Here is a 27,955-nt window from a genome sequence, read left to right on the forward strand (position 1 = left end):
CACCTGAAGTTGTCGGACGAGTTTCGCCATTATCCTATTGTTTTGGTCCTTATAGGCCACAATGACTTGATTGATGATGATGAATGGCTTCATTTTATCATGACATCCTAGTATGGTGACCCAAATCTAATGCGGGAGGGAAAAAAATTCAGCAAAAAAAAAATAAATGCTACTAAAGAACAGAACTACAAGCTGGTACAGTATTACAAATTGAACCACAGAACACCCATAAGAAGCAACATAGTTTTTGTAGGAGTCACACGGCTTGTTCATCTTAGCAGACTCAAATTAAAGTAATCGATATCTAATATATTGACAAGAACAGTAAAAGAAGTACGCTATCAGAAGAGCGTGTATATAGCTCTAAGGACTGTGGATGATATACAACTGTAATGAGAATACCCATATAAAGTGCACGTTTCTGGTAGTACAGATTGTAAGTTTTACGAAAAGCTTGCAAAAGCTGTACATGTCCTTTTGCGACTTTAAACAGAAAAGCATCCTTACATAGCATCGTTGAAACTAATCTTAAGTTATGGGGCTCTTAAAAAAGAACACACGCCTCATTCAAAAGCATTTATAATATATTTACCTTCTTTCACTTCTTACTTCGGTCATACAAATACCAAGAAAGTACTATGTAGACAATCAGACGATTGTAAGAAGTGGGCACAGTTTTTTTTTAAATTCATGAATGATGCACCAAAAAGAATAAAATATATCACCTGGAAGTCTTTGTCACTACAAGGTAAAACGGAAACAGACAATCTATCAACCAAAACAACTGCCCAAACAGCGTAGTTTTACGTGACTGTGCCTTTGGTCCATTTGTATCCTCCAAGCAGAGGTTGAGTCGCGGAAATATACGTAGTAGTAGTCGAGAAATTTACCGGCTGGCTTAAAACAGAACATCTTGGAGGGACATGTCTACAGCCGCTATGCATCTCCCCCGATGCCCGCGGCTGATTGATTGATTGACTCAACATCTGCTTGGAGGAGCGCGCCGGTAAATTTCACGATTACTACTATATCTCTGCGACTCAACCTCTGCTTGGAGAATAGTCCATTTGTCTGTTTAAATATTTGCGGATCGACATTGACGTTGTATTATACAATGTGTCAGTTTTCAATAATAAATAAATCGCCTTTCCAATAGGTAGACTTATTAAGCAAGCTTTGTGTAATCGGTGTTTGCTCACTGCGATCCAATTTGACCACTTATAGACAGTAAATTATAAAATAGAATGGATGGTAGAAAAATCATCAAGCAAGGAATAATAGTGAACATTGCTTTTGAAGGCTTGAAGATTATATACAGGCTTATAAACAGTAGTTATTTGTAGAGTTCCATAGTTTAACAGTCCAAGGAAAGAAACTTTTGCCTCCGAAGGACTTTGAAACTTTTGTACAAAAAAATTGCCCATCGTCTAAACGTGCAGACAACTTCAACCAAACTACCGCGCATGCGCCAGTCATGAATTGTCCCAGTCCGAAGCAGACAAACCTGTTCCACGTTAGTATTGAGTAAAACTACCTTTAGTTTGCATCATCAACAACATCGTTTTCATTCCTCATCATGGTGAAAAAGCGGAGATACAGTAAATCGGATATCCGCACTGATCTACAGGACAGCTTTGGATCAGATGTATTTGGTTCAGACGACAAGGCTTCACTTCTGACTGAGGTATGTGGAAGAGCTAGTTGTAGCGCGTCTTGTTACTTGTTACGAAATAGGACATATGTAACCCCACCTGTTGTCTTTCAAACCATAATTCTCTGTACATGAGCAATTTTTAGTGATAAAAGTTACTAGGGAGGATTTCTGTAAAAGATAAATTTTGATTTGTATGTAGATGCAGTTTTGATGGCGTTTTATTACTGCTACGGGCCACCTAATAATTGCAAAAAAGTAGCGCGTCTTGTTAACAATTGTACAGATGATTCCCCTTTGTTGCATATTTGATGGACATTCCTTCAATCATGTTTTCATTCTTCAAAATTGATTTTCGTTCTTTAAGTATGTAGATATGAATTGTATGTTTCTTGCTAGAATGTCATTCACAGATGGTTGGGAGTAACTAGTAATTCCAGACACCGAGTTTGGGCGTACAGCGAAGAGTAATTTCCTTGCTGTTGCATGCATGATGTAAATTACGGATAGACCTAAGACTAACCCCTAAACTAACCCCGGAGATTGATGAAAAATTGGGTTGCTTTTCGTTTAAAGAAAAGTTCTTATCTTATACTCAAGAAACTAGTCCAACAGCAGAATGCCCCAGGGGTGCGCATGCAAAAATTGGTCATGGACAGGGAACTCCTTAGGACATCTTTATTTTGGCCTCTTATACAGACAAACTAGTACCACGGCTGTACGGACAACCCAATGCAAAGATTTACTAAAGCTTCGAATGAACCATACAAGGGGACAATTGCTTACCATGCATTTCTGTCTGCTTTATCAAGTTGTTTTATATAGGAGTAGGAAAGCGTTTTAATTGTGCTGTCATGAATGATGTCAAAATGTCTTCCTATTCAAAATAAATTGACCCAATTCTAGAGAACAAAATGTGAACATAAATGAAATGCACAACTAGTTCGTCGATGTAGGTTTTAGTACAACTAGTTCGTTTCTAGTGGTATTTCATTGGTATTTCTAGTGTCTGTGCAAAAGTAAGCTACTAGGTATTTCAATTTACACTAAATAGACCCTCATTGACATGTGTAGACAACAACACACTGTAGGTCGCCTAAGGCGGCGGAATTTGATACCTTCATAATCTCAATTGATCTTCTTTTCATATGATTACGTTAGTCTATTTCATGCGGTATTATCGAATAGGTAAGTTTTTCTTCAAACTGCAAAAATTAAAGAAAGAACGACTGATTTGCAAAACAATTATGGTGAACTGTCAGCATGCAGCCCCCCCCCCCTGTGTAGTAAACAATGTAGGGTGTTGGTTTAATATGATTAGCCATATATTGCAACAACCAAGAGCCCCACCACTTCGCAAGCTACAGCAACTTCAGACAAACCTACAACCGCACAGTCAACCAAAGTCTCTTCACCTACAATGGACGGAAAAACCAAGATCCCTTAAATACGTCCTCCGACCGGCTCCTAGTAGACAATGGTTAATGTTGTCTACATTCGCACAAAATAAATTCATGGCTTGTGGGTCTAGAGTTTGACCATCTGAACCAGTTAATAACATGCTACAGACTCGACTTGTCACATAATTATACATCATGATAATCTTATGCACGTTCTTTCCCGTAGGCCTAATGCACTGATTGCCGCATGTGGCCAAATGAGTAAAAAGGAAACCGAGCAAAACTTTGGAATTCAAACAATAAGTTCATGTGTACGCACCACACGTAAACCTTGCCAAGGGAAAAGACACATTTGCAGGAAATCTTTGTGGCTAATTAATAAGTCGTCTTCTTAAAATTAAAAGAGAAAGATACCAGTAGGTCACAACAGTCAAAATAACAACAACATTACCGCCGAATGCAGCATTTTTAACACATAGAAAACATTTTTTTTAAATGATATAGGTATCAACAACTTTATAATAGTCATACCTGTCATTCAATAAAACCTGAAAGCGTATACAAGAGAGATATAATACATGTACTTCCATAGTCAAGAAATGTATCATTTGCAAAAGGTAGCCAACAGAACGGTTTGTCAAGAAATCATGTGCAACGGCGTGATTCAATGCAACGCGTTGACCAACGATCCAGTATTAGCTAGTTGAACTATATTGTATGACGAAATAGGGCCTTTAAAGAGCAGTCTAACTGCTTTGGAACTTACGTATATAGCCTTTCAGTTAGTTAGTTAGTCTTCATGAATTGGCAGTACGGATAGTTATTTGCGAGTTCAAATCCTGTGAGCCAATAGACTGTACTCTATTGCCTCTTGCGTTTCACATATCACTGTTGAAACCAATATTAACTTATGCGTTGGGATATTCAAAAAGAGCACACGCTTCATTGTAAAGGATATAGTCACCGACGTCATTTTTTTTATTACAGAAGAAGAAGGATGGAAAAAAACGGTCAAACCAAGATGCCCGAGGTGAGAGGCGAAACCCCATGGAAACGGCCAACTGGTTCTCCAAGCTCTTCTTCTGGTAAGTACTATCAATTTGACAGCGGTTTCCCTGGGAATTGTTGCCTGTTGTGACCCCATGTGCATAATGATATATGCTCCATCGTCTTCTCTACAATGATTGCAGTTAATTTGTATTCTATAAATTCTCCTTCATCGAACATCTGTCTGGAGTTGGTGATTCACTTCAAATCACCCGGACGGGAGACCTGGCGCATCCCCGTCTTGTAATTAGCCAGCGAAAGGGTATGTCACCCCGTAAGTGGCGGTATAACCCCGCCGTGTGTAAACATGTGCGAACATGTGTGTATGGCGGCTTTGAAGAGGTGACCTTTGACACCTGTTTCGCCATACCCTCCATTGTCATCGTATATGGAGAATCCTAATAAATAAATGAATAAATAAATCAGTAAACTTAGACTTCTAACTGCGCCGGTTTGCGAAGCCACAATTTTGACCCGGTGGACTACCGGATATAGGGTGCCCTCCTCGGTGTACCCTAGGGTCACAGGTCACGGCGTCTGTTTGTTACCGGGTCCCGGGTTCATTTAAAATCCGACTTAAGTTCAACCCGGGGCTCGACCGGGCCTAACAAAATGCGCCGGGAGCCGCAAGGTGTCCTACGGGGTCACATTTGCTTACGAATCACGCTCAAAATAGCACATGAACTGCCCAACAGGGCCCCTCGTTTCAATCGGAACCGAAGTTTAAGATCTTTCACATTTTGAACATGAGGGGTACCCTGCCCTTACACCAAAAGCTTTGGAAAAGATATTACTATCAACGAGAGAATTCAGATGTCAACACACAACTTGTTCTATCTACTTACATTTGCAAAAACGGAATTGTTGTTTTTGGTCTGTTTGTGTGTTTGTTTGTTTTGTTTTAATGTACGAATACGTGTTTGTTCAGGTTTATTTCCGTCTATTTTGTTCCCGGGCAAAATTCTTAAGATAGTATCTCACTGCACTTGGGGAACCGAGGGGTTCGTTCACTGGGACACCGTTGTGTTATTTTCGCCCATTTTTTTATAATTTGGATATTGCGTAATACGCAAAAGTATGACAACAAAATGCACAAGTTGTAAGAAAATTCGTTCTTAATCTCTAAAATTCGTTTGGCTTGGCAGGATGCCGGGGTTGTGCTGGTCGTTTTTTCGATAATTTTACAAATAATCTGAATCATTATTATTTTTACAGTTGGGCCAACGCCATTGTGGCGACAGGTTACAAGCGGAGACTGGAGAATGCGGACCTGTACCCACTGAGAGAGAAGGACACGTCACTGGTGGCTACTGACGAGTTCAGACCGTGAGTAAAAAAGACAAACATTTCTTGCCACCTTAATCCATATGGACATATTAGCTGGAAAGTTAATCTGTGTTGGTAGAATTCTGGAACGAGTTAAACTGTAATTTCCAACGCAAAAAGTTGCACTTACCAAAACAGCTCCAGTCTTTGTCAAGCAATGAGTAATCCACTGCTGCTGTGACGTCACGTTATGCAGATAGGGCACGTGACCTGGTGAGCAGTGGATCATAAATTGCAGGAAATCTATAACGCCCACCGTCTCTGCTCAAGGATGGTTCTAAATCTCTGATGTAGATGGCTTCCTTATCTGTCCTATGTTCACCCTAGTAAATATGAGACGGCCAATGCGCAAGACAGTACCAAAAAAAAAGAATTCAACCAAAGATTACTGCGCAAGTATACAAGAGCCTAAAAATGAATATGTATCAACTTGCTCGGCTTTCCTTCTTGTATGTTATATAAGAATTTGAAATATATGTAATTCTTTTGATATATCCGTGTTAATTTCACAATGTTACCATTTTGTTTATACCAATAAAGAAAACTGAATACACGTATCATTATATAGGGTCATATTCTTGTTTCAGAATGTTCATTTTGGTTCTTCTTTTTCAATTCATGTCAACATAGCAGAAATAAATTTTGTTAACAAAAATGTTTAAAAAATTTATTAAAAGAAACAACTCGCCTTTTTTTGTACAGTTATTGGGAAAGAGAATTAAAGGAAGCTACGCCGAAGAAGCCTGCCAGTCTACCGAAAGCCCTGTTCAGATGCTACGGCCTGAGATATATCCTAATTGGCATCATGTACATATATGAGGTAGGTGACTTTACGATATGATTTGATTTGATATGTTAATGAAGGTTGTGCCTTTTATACATAGCATAGCAGATTTGGATATATTTTTAGATATGGTGACTAAAAATGCAAATGAAAAATTAATACTACTTTGTAAAATAATGAATTAAATTATTTGCCCCAACTTGTTAGAACAATATATTACAAATTATGTTACAATTTTGAAAGTTGAACAGTCTTGGTACACAAAATGCTGTTGTTTTGAATCCATGTCGGTGGTTGGTTCTACCACGGCCTGCTTGGAAATCCTATGGCATCAAAATCGTACGACGATCGCACGACCTATGTGACCGCGGCATAATACCCCGTTCAAATTTGGCGAAAACGATCTGACGACGATTCTGCAGCAATCGCCCAAGACTCGCTTATAATGCTAACTTTATTGCACAACAATTGTACAAGGTGTAAAGTATGTCTTACATGTGACAGTGACAGTTTTCAGGTGAAAAATACACGCAACCGTCTGTCGATCTTAAATATGACCGATCTTCCATCGATACGCCCGAAGATCGTGGATAATGTGACAGGGGTATAAACAAAACGTTCTTATGTGCCGCCAGGAAGCTGCCGAGTTGATAGAGCCGATCATCATGGGATACATCATCCAGTACTTCCAGCCCGGCAGTACCATGACTCTCAGCGATGTCTACATGTACGCGGGGATCCTGGCGGCCGTGGATTTCTTTGAGGTCATCATTGGCTACTACGAGTGGCCGGTCAGTATGTGGGGATGGAACATGGGGACGGCACTATGCAACCTTGTGTACGAAAAGGTACAATTTCTAGTTTTTTTTATTATACCTTCGCTTAGAAGATCAATGTTTACGTGCCTTTTATGTACGCGTGTGTATGTGTGTGTGTGTGTGTGTGTGTGTGTGTGTGTGTGTGTGTGTGTGGCAGTTGTGGTGCATAAAATGATTATTACATATGCCTTTACTGTAATTTTGGTAGACGTATAGGTACGTGTCGCATGTATGCGAATGAATGTTGATTATTATTGACTATGACAATGATGTTTATTGCATGTTCATGCTCCAATGGGACTAAATGCATTAAGTTTGATATAAAGTTGATAACAACAGGTAAACAATGATATATCCTAATTATAACTATTTACAGTATAAGCTGTTTTTATTCCCATATGTGGTCTAATGGATAAAAGAAATTAGACCATTTTTGCATGACCATGAAGATTATTATTACTTAGGTGGTTATTAATACTTAGGTGGTTGTTGCTCGTTCACAGGTTTTGAGACTGAGCACTGGCGGTCTTGCAAAGACTTCAACTGGCCAAGTCGTCAACATCTTCGCAGAAGATGTGGACGGATTCGAAGATGTAAGTTGCTGTTAACAACATGTTAAGTGTTGTTGAATAACTGGAGAGAAAAGAAGGCCGACAATGATTAAGATTGACTTTATCAGGTGTAGAGTTGTCTTCTTCAGAATTTGCGGACAGCATATAGTTTCAACAGTTACTATTTTCGAACTCCGATACTAATGATTATACATGTATTATCAATACCAATACTAATGATGAGCCTACTCCGTTGTAATACTAGTACTATATTATACAATTATGTTAGACCTTATTGTTATGTTAACAAAGATGTCAAGCTTCATTCTATACCTCTGTTTTGTCGTTGAACAGATTAATTAGTCAGGTATGTGCACAGTTAATAGAATTTTCTTCAAGCAGTGACTGCTTTTTAAAGGTAAACACACGTACTTTCAAATTTTTGATGGCTATTAGTCCATCTTGTTCACGGAGTGACCTAGTTCTCGCGAGAGTTGCGAGAACTAGGTCGAGACTTGGGTGGATCTTCTGTCCCTTACCCCGCCTCCTTGCGGAGTAGGGGTAAGTAGGGATAACTATTTTGTACTTTGTGTAATAGATGTTGCAATACATTGCACCGTGTACAACTGTCGTGCGATAGCGTTCTCTCTATACTATATATCATGTCCTGTTCAGGTGTTTGACGGTCTCCACGACATTTGGATGGGTCCCCTCCTGACCATAGTGATCTCAGCGTACCTGATCAACTTCATGGGCGTGTCTATCCTGGCGGGGTTCGCTTACATAGTCGTGACGTTAGTCATCGATCTGTCATTGACACCACTTCACATCAAATATGGGTATGTCCAAAAGGTTTTATACAGTGTTTGTGTGTGTGTGTGTGTGTGTGTGTACCGTGTTTGTTTGTGTGTATGTGTGTGTGTGTGTGTTTGTGTGTGTGTATGTGTTTGTTTGCGTGTATGTGTGTGTATGCGTGTGTGTATGTATGTGTGTGTGCATGTGTGTGTGTGTGTCTTTGTGTGTGCGCGTGCGTGAATGTGTATGTGCGTGTGCGTCTCTTTGTGTATGTGTGTTTTTGTGTTTGTTTGGTTGTGTATGTTGATGTGTGTTATGTAGTATGTGTGCGTCTGTGCCTGTGTGTGCGTGTCTGTGCGCGTGTGTGTGAGATTAATGAAGCTTTCAGCTATCTTATTACAGAAAAACATTTCCTTACCCTGTATGTCCTTATCGGTGTTTGGTTCTGCCACAGCCTACTTGCATGGAAACTATACGACATCAAATATCGCACGACGGTATACATTGGTTACCACAAATTTGACTGCATCGTGTGTGAAGGCCCTAGATTGTTAGTCAGGTGAAAGAAATAAGGGTAAGGAAGGGTTGTGTATACGTAGATTATGAACTGTTTTTCTTCTTTTCCAGTGTGTTGGAAAACCAGACGGGAGACGCGCGTGTAGACATGATGAACCAGATTCTGCAGTCGATCCGGATGATCAAGCTCCAGGCGTGGGAGAAACCCTTCACTGACGTCATCAACAAGCTGAGAAAGTGAGTTTCGTATTCCCACGAAAAGATGGAGATACACATGTAACGCTATTTCACCTTTATCTGCGGGGTAACCTAACGTTATATTGCTTTCAGAAATGTTCAAACTACAATATTCTGATTATATTACAGCTAGAAATCACTGTCCGTCCAGTTGATATCCCTTAATAAACACAACGAATATAGGTAACCCTGCGGATAAAGGTGAACTGGCGTGGAATTTTTATTCGAGCCAACACGCAATCAATAAATGATGTCTGTTTGACATTACGGTTATGATTAGAATTACATTACTTGTTCAAGTCAGACTACAGTTCAAAACTTCAGTCTTCCTTTTGCATATTTTTTGTCAAATAATTCCGACATATACCGTGGATTATGTTTGATATCATGTACAGTAGAAGCCGCTTAATTGCACGGCCTATTTGCCTGTGAATTTGGTGCAATTATCCGGCCGGTGCAATAATGCGAAGTTATCTAACTGGACCGCACCGGTTTGGGATTCTGGGATTCTGTGCAGTTAACAGAAGTGTGCATTAATCCGATGTGCAATTAACTGACAGTCAATGATTTCTTACAGGGCGGAGTTATGGATCATACTGAAAGGTGACTTAGTGATGGGTGTGAGTGAGATTATTGACTGGTTGGGTTTCGATCCCCCCATTTTCTTGATCATCCTGACGTACGTCTTGACGGGTAATGAGCTGACAGCCGAGAAGGTATGTTTGTTTGTTTGTTTGTTTACTTGCTTGGTCTTTTGTTTGTACGGTAAGAATCATTAATTAATCAACTAAAAATATGCACAGGACATCCGAGAAGACCCTTCTAATGCATGCGCACTCAAAATTACCTTAGTTGTGACAACGTATTTCACAAATTTCACTATATAACGTGTAGGGAAATCATTTTATACCCGATAAACTTTTGAAATATTCAGACAGATGTTTAAAAAAAACTACTGAACAACTCTATTACCAACTTCTTACTTATGACAAAGTATTACATATGTTATACTACACCGCATATTTAACGTTATATATCTATATCTTGATATATCTTGTTCTGTAGCCTCATGGTCTTCCTCTCTTATATTAGCCTCGCGTTTATTAACATTGCCTTTGTGTTAATTGTCTGAGTGCCTTGTAGATTTATGCTATTTTTTTTACTCAAAATTCAATAGCTTAGGTATTTCAGTCCCGATGATTTTACTAAATTATGTATGTTGATGTATGCTTGTAGCTTGACTGCTGTAATCGCAATTCAGCTCATCAGCTGCAACATTTTTTACAAAATAGAATCATCAATTCATCTTGAAATATTCAATGTTAAAAATGGAATTACTGAAGCTACACTATTAAACTATGAAATTATCTCACTTATGACAAAGTATGTACCATTAGACTGCATATAGCTTGATACCATGATATACATTGACATTGTTCAAACAATGGTAACAAATGACTAACTAAAGTCACACTCTAATAATAATAATAATGGTTTATTTGACAAAAGTATTCGGTAGCTTTTTGGCTGAATTGTAACACTCCTTTCACATGAGAATCAAAGACATAGTTGTCAAAAACTGACTGTTGGAAATACAATTGATAATACAAGTGTGTAAAATACTATACATGAAATTATATCCTTACGATTGAAAGTTTTTAAAATACTGCTGACATGATTTACAGCAAAAAGAAATTTACAGCGTTCTAAATGCTTCCTAATCTTGAACATTTTACCATGACGATCGATACAATACATGAACATTTAACATTTAATCCAGGTGTTCGTGATGATGGCGTACATGGAGCTACTGGAGGAAGCTGTGGATGACTTCCCAGATGCGATAGAAGAACTGGCAGATGCCAAAGTTTCAGTCGATCGCCTACAGGTAGAGTTTTATAAAGGCGTCTGTGTGTGTGTGCATGTGCATGTGCATGTGTTTGTTGTGTATTTGAGTGTGTGTTGTGCGTGTGTGTGTGTGCGTTTCTCTCTCTCTCTCTGTATGTATGTGTGTGTGTGTGTGTGTGTGTGTGTGTGTGTGTGTGTGTTTATGTGTGCGTGTGTGTCTATTGGAGTGTGTTTATGCGTGCCTGTGAGTAAGAGCGCATTAATGTATGCATTTCATATGTATATATATAAATATACATATATGCAACGTTATGTGCATTTTGCCACCATTTACAGAAACCATATACCGACTTTAAGCTAATTACATTAGCATGTGTTCTTGACTATTCAGGCTACTTAAAGCACAGTCTTTCTTCGTGTAGACATTCCTTGCACTGGATGAGCAACAGCCTCTGGAGCCTGACATCGATTCATCTACCAAACAAGATCAGGACAGAAATCCCTCCACCGAGCTCGGCCCGAAGGGAGTGACTGTGGACATTAACACAGCAAGATGGAAGAAGGTAGTCTTCGTCATTATTGTTGACTGGCTGTTTGTAATGGAGTAACAAAAGTGAGAACAAAAGTATGATCGTTTGTCTTCCACTGTCTCTGAAAAAAAGTCAAACCCAATAAGCTACATCCTTAAGTTAGACTAGAGTAGTCGCTTACTATGCTGTTTCAGTGCTGACCATTATTTGTCTGTCATTTTCTTTTGTCAATTAGCCCTCGGGTAAGAATTTGCAATAAACTTATTATCATCATTTAATCCGGAGATTACATGTAAATAAGTGAGGGATTCAAATGTGCCTGCGCAACATAGTTAAAAGAGACAATGCCATTTATTCCATATAACACTCTTACGAGGTCGCCATGCATGATGGAAAGAGAACGAGGAGGATCATGGGATTCTTATCAACACTGATGTCATGGAAGTGACGTCATTTCCTCATTAACATACCATAGTGACACTTGGAAATCTCGTAAACATAACTATGAAGTCCAACGCACTAAATGTATATTTTGACACGTCGTTTTTTTCTAAGATTTGAATTGAAATGTATTGTACGTATTGCAATATATACTTTATTAGGTTTATTGCATTTTTTAACCCGAAGGCTAATTGAATGCAACAGGATAAAGACGAACAATAGAAAGTATTGCAATGTGTCTATATAGCCACACATTTTAATGTATGTCGTAGTACATATACCTGTGACCAGCAGCATGGCTTTGTGCCCGGTAGATCGTGCATAACACAGCTAATCACCACAATGGACCTTTGGACTCAAGCAGTGGAGGCAAGTGAACCCCTGGATGCCATCTACCTAGATTTTCAGAAGGCCTTTGATAGAGTACCCCACGTACGCTTGATGCACAAACTCAGCCAGTACGGTATTAGCGGAAAACTGCATGGTTGGATTCAGGCCTTTTTAACAGACAGAAGACAGCGTGTTTGCGTTGATGGTGAATTGTCAGAATGGGCCATGGTTTCAAGTGGAATTCCCCAAGGATCTGTGCTTGGACCAATTCTCTTTGTTATTTTCATTAACGACATGCCAAGCACTATCGAAAGTGCCTGTCGCCTCTTTGCAGACGACACCAAGGTGTTCCGTCGAGTGAGTTCTCCAGAGGAGGTTGCCACCTTACAAGCAGACATCGACAACTTGGCAGATTGGTCTAAGGACTGGCAGCTCAGCTTCAACATCGCGAAATGTAAACGCATGCATACCGGGTATGGTAACCCATGCCAACAATACGAGATGCAAGGCCTCGCCTTGGAAGAAACCACTGAGGAGCGGGATCTGGGTGTAATTGTCGACCAAAAACTGAAATTCCATGCGCATTGTACCACCACCGCCGGCAAGGCATTCCGAACCCTGGGGCTAATCAGGAAGAGTTTTCAACGGCTCGATGAGACAACTGTGCCCATATTGTACAAGACCATGGTTCGCCCTATACTAGAGTATGGCAACGTCATTTGGGGTCCTCACTTCAAAGGTGACCAGCAACTGCTCGATAGAGTACAACATAAGGCGACGCGACTTATACCTGGTTTTGGTGAACTTACCTACGAAGATAGACTGCGCCGCCTCAGGCTCCCCACCCTTGAACACCGCCGCAAGAGAGGCGACATGATACAGCTATTCAAGATCGTCAAGGGGTTTGACCGCATTGACCCTAACCGCCTTTTCAAATTCAATGTTGATGGACGTACGAGAGGACACTCTTTCAAGATTGTGAAACCCCTAGCCAAAAAGTCAGCTCGGGCCAATTTCTTCAGCGTTAGGGTCATCAATGCATGGAACGATCTTCCCGCGGATGTAGTAGCTGCTGACTCTGTAAACATGTTCAAATCAAAGCTGGACAGTTACTGGGGGGGGCATTGAGTACACGCCTAGCCCAACATGAACTCTATATTGTTATTACAGTCTCTTTTCACAAACTCTGGATTCTAGCTTTTAATTGTTAATTGTTGAATAAAATGGACATTAGTTTTTAATTGTTAATTGTTAAATAAAATGGAAACTAGTTTTTAATTGCAATTGTCAGAAGCGGATTTCACAGGCAAACTGCCTCCTATCCGATGATGTGATATGATATGATATGATATGATATAATAATGTCTTATGTATTGTAATGTATTTATTGGAATTCTATGTATTTCATATTACGGGAAATCAAGTGGATCATGCTAGTCCAAACCCTAATGTTACATTTAAATCTGTGTTGACAAAGTGAAAAAAAAATGGTTCCTACATTCATATTTTCAGTCCACGACACTGAGAAATATCAAAGTCGATATCAAAGAAGGCGAACTGATCGTTGTCATAGGACCCACTGGCGCTGGAAAGGTAATTTGTGTTTGCTGTTTCTTTCTGTTCCATTTTTGTATTCATTTTGTATTTTGGTTGTCTACAGCATTCCCTCTAGTCTTATATAGACAGAATCCATACAACTTAACGCAATGACTAGATGAATAAGTGAACGGATAAATTGATTATGCTTTTGGAATCCTCTGTCCTTTAGGCTTCAGGTACATGGAAAAATCATTTCAAATTACCTAACATGATTGCTAATGTTAATATGCTACTACGACACATACACGTATGTAGCATCAGATGTTACAATATTCACGTGAAGAAGGTATTAACAGATTATCTCTGTATCTTAAGTAATTCGCTGTTTGCATTTTCTGTACAATCTACTTCGTAAAAAAAAAACAACTCACGTACCCGTGAACGGAATAAAATAGTTCATGTTGTATATTGTCCAATCATCAGAGGTAGCTCTTTATATGATAGACGCCGGCTAGTTCGCTAGCCCTGCTGCATTCCTTTGATACATACAGCCTGATAAATAAAAGTACATCAAGAATAAAATTTTATTTTGAATTGTTACTTATGTCAAATTTGTCACAATCTGCACGTTACAGACCGCACTACTGTGCACGATTTTGCGGGAACTTTCGAACGTTGACGGTAAGGTGGACGTACGGGGAACGCTGGCTTTCGCAGCCCAGGAGCCGTGGGCTTACCCGGACACCATCAAGAACAACATCGTAGACTTCGGGAAACCATTCGACCAAGAAAAGTACGACAGAGCCGTCAGCGTCTGCAAGATGGAAAGGGTATGGGATTTGACGTGTGATTACACTTTCATCGTCGTTTTTCTGTGAAATTCTTTAACCGTCTTCACTGTTAATGGTTTATAAGACTATTTCAAATACGCCTGCACATTTTCTGTTGCATGGAACTATAAACTTATGACCATTCATTCATTTGGCTAGACAATTATCTATCATCTTTGTTGGATAAGACAAGTACATTTGAAACTTCTCTATTGCACGCAAATGAAAACGAACAACTCTTTCGAATAATGTGAACTATTATTTTGGTAAAGCCAGTGATTTATTGACATTTCAAAACACATTTCTGATAGTATTTATCTGATTCAGTGCTTTTCCAAAATGTAACCTCTGTAAAAAAATGACAGGTTTTAGACTTGTCTGGATAAGTTTAAGAAATAACTCGTATCATACGGCTGTTCTAAGATATCCGCTTTTGTCCGTCTGTTCCAGGATATAAGCAGAATGAGTCACGGAGATGAGACGTACATCGGGGACAGGGGGGTCACTCTAAGCGGGGGTCAGAAGGCGCGACTCAGTCTAGCCAGGTAAGGTGTTAGCTTATAGCTAAGGGCACAACCCGTCGTACGTGCAATTTGTCCGTACGTTTTTTTGGAGGCCACGTTTGCCACATATTTCTGAAAACATTCAGGCTGTACAGGGCAGGCGCGTCGCCCGTATTGGCACGTACCGGGCCGAATCCGCAGCCCGATGGCACACAAAGTTTTGCCTGCTTCTAAATTTCTACGGCGTGTCTGCGTGCTCTAAAATCCATCGGATTCCCTACGAGTTCGTACGGAGGCGGTACTTACCACTTACGGATCCCAAAAGATTGCCAACGTTTTGGCACGTAGACAGCACGTATTTGCACGTACGACGGGTTGTGCCCTTAGCTTAAGACGATTCTTCATTTGAGTACTTTCATTCAGAAGGTTTTTGCTGGTAAATTTGTAAAAGGTTAATTTCTGAGCGGATTTTTTGGACAGAATTACTCTAGAAGCTGCCAGTGGATGTTTATGACATTTAGTATGTGGGACCAACATACAGGTTAATCATACATAGAGTCCATGGTAGCTCTTTGTGATACTGCAGCAGAACTTCCGATTTCTACATCTGTAAATCATGTCAAATTAAAATTCATCCCGAAGCTTTGTATATAGTGGTTGAGTGCATTTGGCATTTATCGTTAGTTGTAACGTTGCTAATAAAAATTGCATTAAGGAAATGATTAATATGAATGTCATCGACCAGCAGATTATAAAACAATCATATATGAATATGTAACTTTTTGTATGCACGCATTACTATAATAAACGATGATAACTTATTGTTTCCAGAGCTGTGTATATTGACGCAGACATTTACCTGTTGGACGATCCTCTAAGTGCTGTGGACGCTGCAGTTGGTAGAAAACTCTTCAACAAGTAAGTCTATTCATTATTCACTATAAACTATACATTATGCATTGTGTAGAGTTGATGCAATATATTGTCCTGGGTGCCATCCGGATAGTAGTTCGCTCCTATGTTCGCTTCTGCTATCAAAGAAGCGATATATATAGTGTATAATGAATGTCAGAGTTAGAAGCGACTGTACATAGTTATATAATGAATGCATTGTACATTATATGCATTATACATTATGCATTGTGTAGAGTTGATGCAATATGCTAGTCTGGGTACCTTCCGGATAGTCTCTCTCACTCTCACTCATCCTCGCCGCATATCAGACTTCGCTGAGGCGGGCCGTCATCGCTTCTATGTTCGCTTTTGTTATCAAAGAAGTGATACACTGTACGAGGGGCGTGCAATAAGTAATGGTCCTGACCCACTTCCAGTTGTCTGATCTAAATGAAATTTTGTATGTGTAATAATTCATATCTCTATGGGTTATGTTGCAAAAGACAGCTCTGAACTAATTGTGGTTTCTGATTTACTGGTGTTTGAACTTAGTCAGGTGCGAAATGGACCAGGTGTGAAATGGAACCAGTTGAGTGTCGCGCAGTGATCCGGTTTTTGTATTTGAAAGGACGCACACCAAAGAAGACTTTTGATGAAATAAATGAAACTTATGGTGATGATGCCCCATCATATGACCTTGTAAAACGCTGGCATCCTGAATTCAAACGTGGCTGGAAGTCTGTGGAAACAGCTCCCAGACCTGGTCGTCCCTCTTGTGCCATTGATGAGGCATCAGTTGGAGGACCAACCTGGGGTGTCCTACAAAATCGGTGTCCAGAGCTGCATCAAACGATGGGAGAAATGCATAACTCTGGGTGATTCCTATGAAGAGAAAGACTTATAACTGTGCCAAGTTTCATTAATCTCCTGCTATGGGAAATGGGTCAGGACCATTACTAATTGCACGCCCCTCGTATAATGAATGCCAGAGCTAGGAGCGACGTATATACTATATAATGAATGCCGGTGCGAACTACTTTTCGGATGGTACCCAGGCTAGCAATATGAATAATATATGTATAATTGTAAAATATGTATATCTATATCTTATACAAGTTCATGTAATACAACTATAATGCCTTACTGCTTCAATAGACTAGATTTTTTTATTCAAGAAAATAACATGAGAAAATACAAATAAAAGTGCAGAGACAAAGTGGCTGGAGCTCAAGTTAGTAAAACTTATATGCAATACAGCCACTTGTACAATGGAAATTAAGATATTACACAAGACCTAGAAAATTGACTTATCTGTTAGAAGCCCTTTAACAGCTTAGGCGGATAATAAAGTATGACAAAAGACCTAGAAAATTAAATTGACTTATCTGTTAGGAACCCTTTAAAAGCTTAGGTGGATAAGAAAATATTGCAAAAGACATAGAAAATTCATTTATCTGTTAGGAACCCTTTAGAAGCTTAGGCAAATGGTCAACTTTGCAGACCTCAAGTAACAATAACTTTTCAATCATCCTTCGTATTGCATACATGATTTACTACCGGTGAATTCTAAGTATTGTTCTTTTTCAGACGCCAATGATATTGTATGCTTGTGACCAGTTCAGTATCTGGCTATGGCTTGTTCTAAGGTTATACTTTTATAATTACCAGGTGCATATTGGGAGAGCTCGGAAGCAAAGCCCGGATCCTAGTGACACATCAGATGCAGTTCCTGAAGAAAGCTGACAAGATTCTTGTTTTGGACCAGGTAAACATCAAAGTTTGGTGTAAAATCACAAATCTTGACTGCTCATAGAATCTGCTTCTAGGTTAAATTTCAAGGGAGATATGTCGTCACAAGGTGGAAAGATTGAGTAAACCAGTCATCTTTATGGATAATGTACCCTTCAAAATGTGGACAACTTTACTTACCTGGGTTCTACTAGACAAACGTATCGGGAAAGCCAACACTACAATGGCCCGACTGACTCAGAGGGTTTGGGAAAACAGAACTCTGTCGTTGCACACAAAAGTACAAGTAATCCGAGCTTGTGCCCTACTTTGTCCTACTAATGTACGGCAAGAACAAAAGAACAAGAACAAAACAAGTAATCCGAGCTTGTGTCCTACTTTGTCCTACTAATGTACGGCAAGAACGTTGACTAGATGCCATCCTTAATGGCATAATTCATAATACAAACTATTGTTTAATAGGGCAAGCAGGTTGCCTTCGGAACATATGAAGAAGTTGCTGCGTCTGGAGTTGACTTCACGGAACTTATGACGTGCGCGGATGAAGATCTAGATGGTACCAAGGACGAGGAAAGCTCAGTTGAGAGCTTTTACGGCAGCAGGACCAGCGTAGCAGGAGCTCCAGAAAAGTCTTTAGCCAAGGTAAGGAAACTGTTTATAATGGCAATGCCAATGGCAATGCCAATGAAGTTTATTGCATGTTCATGCCCCCATGGGGCTAAATACAGTAGGTCATGTATAATAATAAGGAGACTGATACGTAAGCTATTCTATGTTCTACTTATGCCTATACTTGTAGTACATTCTTCCCTATTCACGAATTTTACACCTACTTCAATCCGCCTGGTTTTGCTTCATTCCTGCTAATTCGGTTTCCGTTTGAAGTCCCTATTAATGCCAATCATATCTCTAGCGTCTAAATCTAGTTGTTGTTTCTCATTTTTCCTTTCCAAATCTTTTACAGTCGACCAACTTCGTGGAAGAAGAAAGGGAGGGAGGCAGCGTAGGATGGCGGGTTTACTACAAGTACCTCACGTCGGGACCTCCGACTTGGGTCCTACCTATAGTGGTGTTCGTCCTCATCTGTTTTGAGGTAAGTACTTTGTATCTGTGTATCTCTGTTACGTACAGAGTTTACCACACATACTTTTTATCGGGTTTCGATGTTATGTTTAGGTTAAAACAAAGTAAAAAATAGTACGCCAATAACAGGAACTTTGATATCAAATGTAAAGATTGTAGCTGTATGATCCATGAGGTAGTTTTTCAATATTTGGGTCATTTAAACGAGGTAGAGACATATCTTTACATTTTGTTTCAGGGCCTTGATTTGTTTTCGGACTGGTGGCTGGCTCACTGGTGAGTATTCTAAACTTTTCTTTATATCCTATCTGCTTCTTTATTTGAACATATATATAGTCAACTTGCGTCTTTACAAGTGATGTATGATTCGTCACAAATGTTATATGGTTCATATCATCACAAATAATGTATAATTCTACTGCATGCGCATTTTACCCCACTTTCCAAGCAGAGGTTCAGCTCCGGCTGTTTTCTACCGTTTCTTTGTGACTCGCAAACGCTTCAAAAGCAGCCGAAGCGAAGCCTCTGTCTGAAGAGTACTTTTACCTAGCACTTTTGATGTGTTTCGTCGGTGGATGATAACAGTATGGCAGCATATACAACGTATAGCTTGATTCTGTTCTTCAAATCAGCCCCTCCCCCTAGAATGAATTTAACATGGTATCAGGTTTTATAAAGCAATCGTTCAGATAAAACAAAAACAAACTACTACGGTAGGGAAAAACTCACTTTATTTTGTTTGTCTGTTTGTTTGTTTGTCTGTTTGTTTGTTTGTTTATCGATTTTACCAGAGTAAACATATTGCCTTCAATCAGCGTTTTTCAATGTGGCCCTGGTGGGTCTCTCAGCCATTTACATTAAATGAAATCAACACAAGTAGAATATAAGAAAAACAATAATACTCAAGTAACAAAATAAAAAAAAGCTTGAAAATGAGATGCTTCTATCTAAAACAAAACGTAAGCTTGTAATAACTCGGTCTCGTATCGTAAAATATGTTAACAATCATATAACATGAATGTAAGTTCATCTGTGACGGTAGTCAACATTATGTTACAATTTTAAGACCATATATCCGTGCACATACCAACAAGGTTTCGATCATTTTCTGATCCTTCTCAAGTTGAAATGACCCAAAGCCTAAGTCACAGTACACATCCTGAACGGAAGTGTGACGTCAGCAAAGGGTCAAAGGTGCTTGGCAGTCGGTATCGACCCCCATCTCTGTTGAGGGAAGGTTGAATCATATAACATAACATGAAAAAACAACAAATGAGGACAGAATTGAATTTTTTCTCTTTGCAGGGTTGATAACATTGCTCTCCTGAACGATACTCTCCCGACTGGTGAGCTTCGGCCGATTCCCGGGCCAGTCTCGCTATATCACCTTAAGGTGTACGCAATCCTTGAGGGCCTCGGGACCTTTCTGGCCATCGTATCACCTGCTCTGCTAATTTACGTCACCTACGTCGCTTCCGTCAATCTTCACAATATGATGTTCAACGCGGTCATCAGGGCTCCCATCAACTTCTTTGACAAGAACCCCAGTGGTGCGTATGAATTATACATTATATTTTATTTTTACTATTGTTATCATGATTATCTGGCGAAAAGCTTATCGCAGTCAGGGGTGGAATTGAGAGGAGCTTAAGGTGTTATCTCACTGCACTTGAGGCTTCGGTGTGGCACTGCGGGGTTCAAAAGATTATTCAACGAATTTCAGAGAAAAAGAAAGAATTTTCTTACATATTTTGTACTTTGTGGTCTTCTAAGTCATGCTTTTACGCATTACGCAATATCTTATCATAAATTATTTACAACTCGGCAAAAATAACACAACAGTGCCGCTAGCTGTGAATGAACCCCGCAGTGCCGCACAGGTGCCCCTTAGTGCACCTGCCATTCGGTACTAACTCTAGTGACCTCAGTGCGACTGGCCCAAATGCGGCTTAAGTACTGTAGGTTATTACAACCCAGGTCTGGAAGGACCCCTACTCTTTTTGATAAGAGTGGTAGGTTCCTTTATGGGCTCGAGGTGTGGCTCTTCACGAACACGGGACCTCAATTAAATGCCCTATCCAAGGGACGGTCCAAATCAAACCTAGTTACTAATCTAAATCTGAGTGAAGCGAGGAAAGGCGTATAATGTACCTTTCGATCATGAGCTCAAGAGTTCTTTGTTCATACTTTATCTCGTTTCTGGGCTTCATGTGCTCTATGTATGTACGTACATATGGATCCTTGTGCGATTTGTTGTTGTTCCCCGTGAAACAGGGAGGATTCTGAACAGGTTTGCTGACGACTTGGGTGAGGTGGAAGACGAGATCCCTGAGGAGTTCATTGACGGCGTCGAGGTTCGTACTGTAAATGCCTTTAAAGAAATTGTCTGGAGAATTGTAGCTCAACTTACTCAAGCTAAAGCTCATCTATTTCTAAGATGCTTTGCTTTCATCGCCAATGGTAGGATATTGTTCTTAAGTAATTTATGGGATATTGTAAAATCTGTTTCAGATACCATGCTCTCTTTTTTTCATTTATCCTTTAATTTTTTTTAAAGATATAATCGTATATAAACAACAAAGTACAAGTCTTTCCGCAACATTTGAATGTTATCAATGTTGATAGCCTAATAGTATTAGAAATCATATTCCTTACAGAATGACACCGCTTAAAAATCTTACCGGGTGCGAAATATTAATCTTGCGAAACGACTTGTACCTTGTTGCGAAACGACTTGTACCTTGTTGCGAAACGACTTGTCTTGTTGCGAACTGACGTCTGGGAACTGACATTGTTGCGAAACAACCTGTAACCATGCCTTCGTTCATTTTTCCAGACTCTCCTTGGAGCCATTGGCGCCGTTGCGATGGTGTGCATCGCTAATCCCTGGGCTATCCTGCCGGCCATCCCGCTGTTCGTCGCCTTCATACTCATGTACATCTACTTCATCCCTGTCGCCAGGCATTTGGCGAGACTGGATGCCACAAGTAAGACTGTTACTTTAACACGCAGACTTTCTCAAACGTTAGCCTGGAATCCAGCCGTGTTGTGCTTTGGTCGCTCTCCTAGGGTACGCTTTCAGCCAACCCTGTGTTGGCAGGAAGCGTACCTTAGGACAGCGACCAAAGCACAACACGGCTGGATTCCAGGCTACTCAAACGTCAGAAGTACATGACGAAAGATAGGCTTAATCTTGTAGTTTCATTTGAAGTATACGCTTACCATTTGCGTTAATCATGTGTATACTATTAGAAGTGTAAATGTATGTACATGTATGTGTTGGCAACCAATATCAGCAACATGTACGCTGCAACTTAAATCAATCTAAATAAAATTTATAGTTGCTGTAGCCTAAGAGGATAATATACGTGTCGCTGACACAAAACTCTCCTTTTCCAAGTCCAAGTCTTTTTTTTAAAACCCCTTCAGATTCCAGCCCCATCTATACGCACGCGTCCTCAGTGATGGACGGCCTGTGGACCATCAGAGCTCTGTCCGCGCAGGAGAACTTCAAGAAGCGGTTCAGAGCTATCGTCGATCGGCACAACGAGGTGGAGTTCCTCGACATGGCGACAGAGGCCTGGTACGAGGTCCGGATGGAGCTCCTGAACGCCGTCTTTGTCACCTGTGTCACGTTCTTGTGTATCTTCTCTGCAGAAAGTAAGCTATTCTGATCTTTTGTTTTCGTCTGCATGAAGAATGGAGGTAACGGCAGTTCACCTTTATCCACATGGTAACCTATATCCGTTGTTTTTGACAAATGAGATATTTAGGAATATCTAGTCGATGGACGTTGGTTTCAAATTGCAATATTTTCATAGATGTCCAGTATGAAACACTCGTCTGTCGACTTATCCCCAAATACTCCTATCTATATACAACGAATAAAGGTTACCCCGCGGATAAAGGTGAACTAGCGTTATAGTTTTTGGTGTGAGCCTGATGTATTGTGATTACATTTGGTATGTGGGTTGAGAAGACGAAGGTCAAGGTCAATTTGAGCCTCCCTGGTGTGTGATATTGGTACTGCAGCATAACGTCAATTGTTGTATCTTTTGACCTCGACATGCTATGGTCTTGATTTGTTGGGGGCAGATAGCTTATCATGTACGAAATAAGTGATGTATATGTTTGGGTCCCCTAGCAGCTTGCTCTGAAACTGTATGGCCAGCTCCGCTGTGTTTCAATGTGTGCATCGTTTTAGTACTACAACATAGTTATTAAACTGTTTTACCATTACCATTGTGTATTATTATTGAAAATTCCAACTTATTTTAAGTATCGCTAGAATATTGGCATAGAATAAAACTATCTAATTTCTTTTCAATTGATCAGCTTTCAAATAAACATGTACTTATAAGGTACTATTTTATGCCAAGATCCCATACTTTTTCATACAGTTGGCTATATGCCGTGTTTCTATATGGTGCCTGATATCTCCCTACCATTGATACATTATTTCATGTTGTTTATTATTCATTAACTGTAAAGGTCTCGGCGCTGGGATTGTCGGTCTTACTCTGACCTACGCGCTTTCCATGGACGAACACTGTGAGGAAATTGTGGAGTCCATGACAGAAATGGAGGGGGTGGTAAGTCGAAGTAGCTTTATTAAGAAGCTATGGGCTAGTTTTAGCCCTCGTGCTACTGTGGTACTTGCCCAACTGTACATGTGAGGGAATTGTTGAGTCCATAACAGAAATGGAGGGAGTGGTAAGTAGAAGTAGATTTTGTACTTTCATGTCGGAACATTTTCGTTTAGTTTTAGCCCTTGCGCTGTTGTAGTGCTTGCCCAACTGTGTCACTGAAGGGCAATAGAAACTCATATGATACAATAAGAGAAAAAGAAGCGTATACGCAAAAAGGAACTACCGAGACTGCCGAGGGTGAACCTCAAAGATATAGAAATGTCGCTGCAATCAGAAAGTTTCACACATTTTTGTCGGGTTCTCTATTTTGTACTGTCAGCCGGACAAGCAGACATTCATATAAAAAACGGTACAAATTTAAAATAGAAAGTCTAAAAACGCATTAAAACCAGCCAGCACGGTACCTTTACTTAAAATATACAAAAGTTTCTCGTTATAAGAAAGTTGTAAATCATTTCAAGGAACAACTTTGCTGTGTCTGAATGAATGAAGACATTTATTGTATATATTCCCACTGGGTTATGTACACATCGCAACAAAAAGACAGTTGACAGATACATGAAACATTTACAATGTGAACCAACACATAAATGGCTTGCCGTACTTTCAGATGATCCATGCGGAGAGGGTGCTAGAATATGTCGAGTTGGAGCCCGAGGCGCCGTGGGAGACGGACCACAAGCCGCCTCCCGGCTGGCCGTCATACGGCGCGATCGATCTGGATGGAGTCTACCTTTCCTACGACGAGCACGACCCGCCCGTTCTGAGGAACATCAACCTGAACATAGTTGGAGGAGAGAAGGTGCGGTTCAATTCAGGTTCTTTGGTTGGGCCCCATCTCACTAGAGAGTGATCACACTGCGACCCTCCAAGCAGACCCTACGGTGCCTTAGAAATAGTATCAAAGCTGTATTATAGCCGACCAAAGGTAGGTAGCCGGCCGAAGGGAGTCAAACGGGCACCTGGTGCCGCTATACTAAGTCCCTTGTCAGCTTTCATACTATTTCTAAGGCACCGTATACGTAGGGTCTGCTTGGAGACTAACTACGACCTCGTCGCAGCTTTTAAGGTCCACTCTCATTGCACTTGCGTCACGCTTGCGTCACTGCGGGGTTCGAAAGATACTCAACGGATTTCAGAGATGAATAACGTATGTTCTTTCTTTTTGTGTATTTTGTCATCTTTCAAGTCATACTTTTACGTTTTACGCAATATCTAAATTATAAAAAATCGGAGAAAATTACAAAACTGTGGCGCAGTGAACGAATCTCGCAGTGACGCAAGATTGACGCAAGTGCGGTGAGAGTGCACCTTTAAGATTAACTGGAAATGTGTAACCCTTGATTTTATATCAGTAAATCGTTTCATCAGGCTGGTAGATCATTTGAACACAGTCTTCTACGTCACGGATTGCTGTAGCCTCACGAAGTTTTCCACGAAATCGTCTTCCGGGAGGGACGTAAAACGGGGGTCCCGTGCTCGAGGAGGTGCCTCGACCACGTTAAACAGCCTCATTACTCATACTTGGGGTACCTACTGGCTGGCAAAATACACCAGATGATTATTATTATTATTATTAATTCTTCAGTAAGAAGAATAATTAAAGAAGATTGTGTAACGAAGACTTAAATGTTCACCTTGATTTTATATATAATTGGAATATGTATTTTTTTTAAATCTTACATCTACTACCGTGTACTTTTCACTTTGGTGATTCGGAAATTAAAGCTCCAGCCGATCTAAACATTTGGCCAGCGTTCGCTTGCTTTATGACGCAGGCTAAATAAATACCTTATTCCGTGAAAACTTGGTTATACTTGTGTGGGACCGCGTGGCACAGTGGTATTGTGTTCGCCTTGTGACCGAGAGGTTGCGGGATCGAGTCCGCCTGCCGTGCTGCCGATCTTCTGCCCTTGGGAAAGGCACTTTACACGACTTTCCTCACTTTACTCAAGTGAAAATGAGTCGTCCCTCGGATAGGACGTTAAATGGAGGTCCCGTGTCTGAGGAGAGCCATACCCAGGGCACGTTAAAAAACCCGCCAGAGCGGTTCAAAACCTACAGTACCTTGGCCGCACCTCGGGCAATTACTGTCGTATTGAGGTCATCTGAGTGGCGCCGAATGGCAGCTCGCTCCAGACCCTTGCGATTTAGCCCCGCCTATTGTAAGCTCCTCGCAATTCAGCCCCTGGCTGCAAAGAGTGAGTAGTCGGCCCACCCAATAACCAATAACAATAACCAATTATAACGGGCTATCTCTTGCTGTCAATCCCAGGTGGGTATAGTAGGCCGTACCGGCGCGGGGAAGAGCTCCCTGTTCACGGCGCTGATGAGGTTGGTTGAACCGGCAGGCAGTATCCGCATCGACGGGGTGGACATCTCTAAACTGGGACTGCACGATCTCAGGAAGAAGATCTCCGTAATCCCACAAGATCCCACCATGATCAAGGGAAGCTTACGGAGAAACCTGGATCCTTTGGACGTCCACTCGGATCACGCTTTGTGGACAGCACTGGATGAGGTAAGAAGGGAGCGCTTTTAACGAACAATGTAACTCATCTTAATTGACGTTACTGTACACTTGTACAGTCGAAGCCAGTTAATTGCACAACGCTTAATCGCACACATCTGTTAATTACACAAATCCCCAAATCCCATGGTGGTGTGGTCCAGCTGAATAACTTCGCTTTGTTGCACCAGTTGGATAATTGCACGAAATGCACTGGCAAATGGGGTGTGCATTTAAGCGGCTTCTGCTGTATTCCTAATATTAGTATATTGCAAGTATTTACTGGTGCATAGTCAGACTGAAAGATGTTGCCCGTCACCCTCCAACCTACTGGTTTAAAATTGAGTCATTGCTATTTCGTGTAGGTAAACATTGCCGAAGATGTGCGGAGGCTTCCCTACCGACTTGCCACCGAGGTCGGAAGGAGTGGCAGTAGTTTCAGCGTGGGGCAGAAGCAGCTTCTGTGTCTGGCACGGACCATTCTGGGCTACAACCGGATCCTGCTCATCGACGAGGCGACGGCGAACATGGATGCTAGGTACGAACAAAATGGGAGGACAATATCAAAGAATGGAAAGGCACAATACTAGATTAAGGAAAGCAGAAAGCAAAGAAGGATAGAGAAAACTGTTACCAGATCCTCTGTGGTGCTCCAACGGTAAAGTAAGGTATAGATGATGTGATTGAAAAAGTGAATCAGTCCATCATTACTATTGGCTTCGTTGTTTTACAGATCTGACAAGCTGGTTCAGAAGACTATCAGGGAGCGGTTCGAACACTGCACCGTGCTGACGATCGCGCACAGACTCAACACTGTCATCGACTCCGACAGGATCTTGGTAGGTTTTTAAACCCAACAAAATGGTCTAGGATAGGAGTGGGTACCGGTACAAAACCGGTTTTTCTTATTGGACCGGTCCAGAAAAACCGGACCTGAAAAAAATTGGTGGATCGGATGTTGGACCTATTGGAAAAGGAATAGATTATATGGTCAGGCATTCACACGTTTTGGGGCTTACCGTTCGAAGAAATAACAATAGCGAAGTAGCATAGAGTCTATAGTCGTTTCTACCAAGGTTTACAGCCAATCGTAGAGAGCCAGTTAGCCTTGTAGGGTTTAAGACGCCAGTGGGAGTGGAATACTCCACCAAACAGACTTCTTTGCAGCGAAATGGACCATTGTTTTTAGTTTTGTCCATTCACAAGTTTTTACATACTAGTACTGAATCAGGTCCAGGTTCAAGTCCAAACCTGGACCTTATTCTCTGGACCTGAACCGGACCTGGACCTAAATTTTCTGTACCGGTAACGACCCCTACTAGCTACACATACATGTAAAGGTGTTCCACATTATTCAAAGCTTCCTCGTTGCTTAACTGTATATACGGGAACAATATCTTTGTATAAGCCCCACTATTGTTATCTTCGTAATTAGCAGTTGTATCATTTAACACGTCAACATTTTCATACTATCAGGAAGGCCCGTCGAAACAGGACTGCAAACCAGTAGACTTGCCATACTTGATTATGAGTGGCTTTCCATCACTATTAGGTGCTATAATTCCAAAGATGAAACATCATTTTAGAATAAGTAGTAAGTGGTTTTCTATGATTTTATTTTGTTACGTTGTAGGTGATGGAGGATGGTCGTGTAGCCGAGTTTGATGAACCACACCTTCTGCTGACGCAATACCAAGATGGCGTCTTCAGCAAGCTGTTGTCGGAGGTTGGAGAATCAATGGAACGTGAGCTGAGGGAGGCCGCCCGCCAGAGTTACCTGCAAAAACACGTCCAACAGAAATCATAATAACAGCCGAACAAGTTTGGGTTTAACGGCCCGATATATAACGCTAGCTCACCTTTATTAGCGGGGTAACCTATACCCGTTGTACCTAAACGGCAGGATATTTAGGAATATCACGTAC

At 40.7% G+C, this 27,955-nt stretch overlaps 1 protein-coding gene across 1 annotated transcript; it reads left to right on the forward strand.

The window, feature by feature from the left end:
- The first annotated feature begins 1,475 nt into the window (after positions 1–1,475).
- On the forward strand, positions 1,476–27,955 carry LOC118430730 (multidrug resistance-associated protein 4-like). Its single transcript, XM_035841734.1, has 29 exons — positions 1,476–1,684; positions 4,039–4,136; positions 5,314–5,424; positions 6,127–6,244; positions 6,844–7,056; positions 7,530–7,619; positions 8,253–8,416; positions 9,000–9,125; positions 9,703–9,841; positions 10,906–11,013; positions 11,396–11,536; positions 13,787–13,867; positions 14,449–14,643; positions 15,094–15,188; positions 15,978–16,064; positions 17,709–17,805; positions 18,252–18,431; positions 18,754–18,882; positions 19,111–19,148; positions 20,178–20,422; positions 21,147–21,226; positions 21,709–21,859; positions 22,302–22,532; positions 23,364–23,464; positions 24,132–24,323; positions 25,797–26,042; positions 26,396–26,568; positions 26,764–26,869; positions 27,664–27,955. Exons 1-29 carry the CDS (start codon positions 1,577–1,579, stop codon positions 27,835–27,837), a joined length of 4,017 nt encoding a protein of 1,338 aa, XP_035697627.1. The 5' UTR covers positions 1,476–1,576; the 3' UTR covers positions 27,838–27,955.

This window comes from Branchiostoma floridae, chromosome 14 (genome assembly GCF_000003815.2).
Source record: "Branchiostoma floridae strain S238N-H82 chromosome 14, Bfl_VNyyK, whole genome shotgun sequence".
Classification (NCBI taxonomy): Eukaryota; Metazoa; Chordata; class Leptocardii; order Amphioxiformes; family Branchiostomatidae; genus Branchiostoma; species Branchiostoma floridae.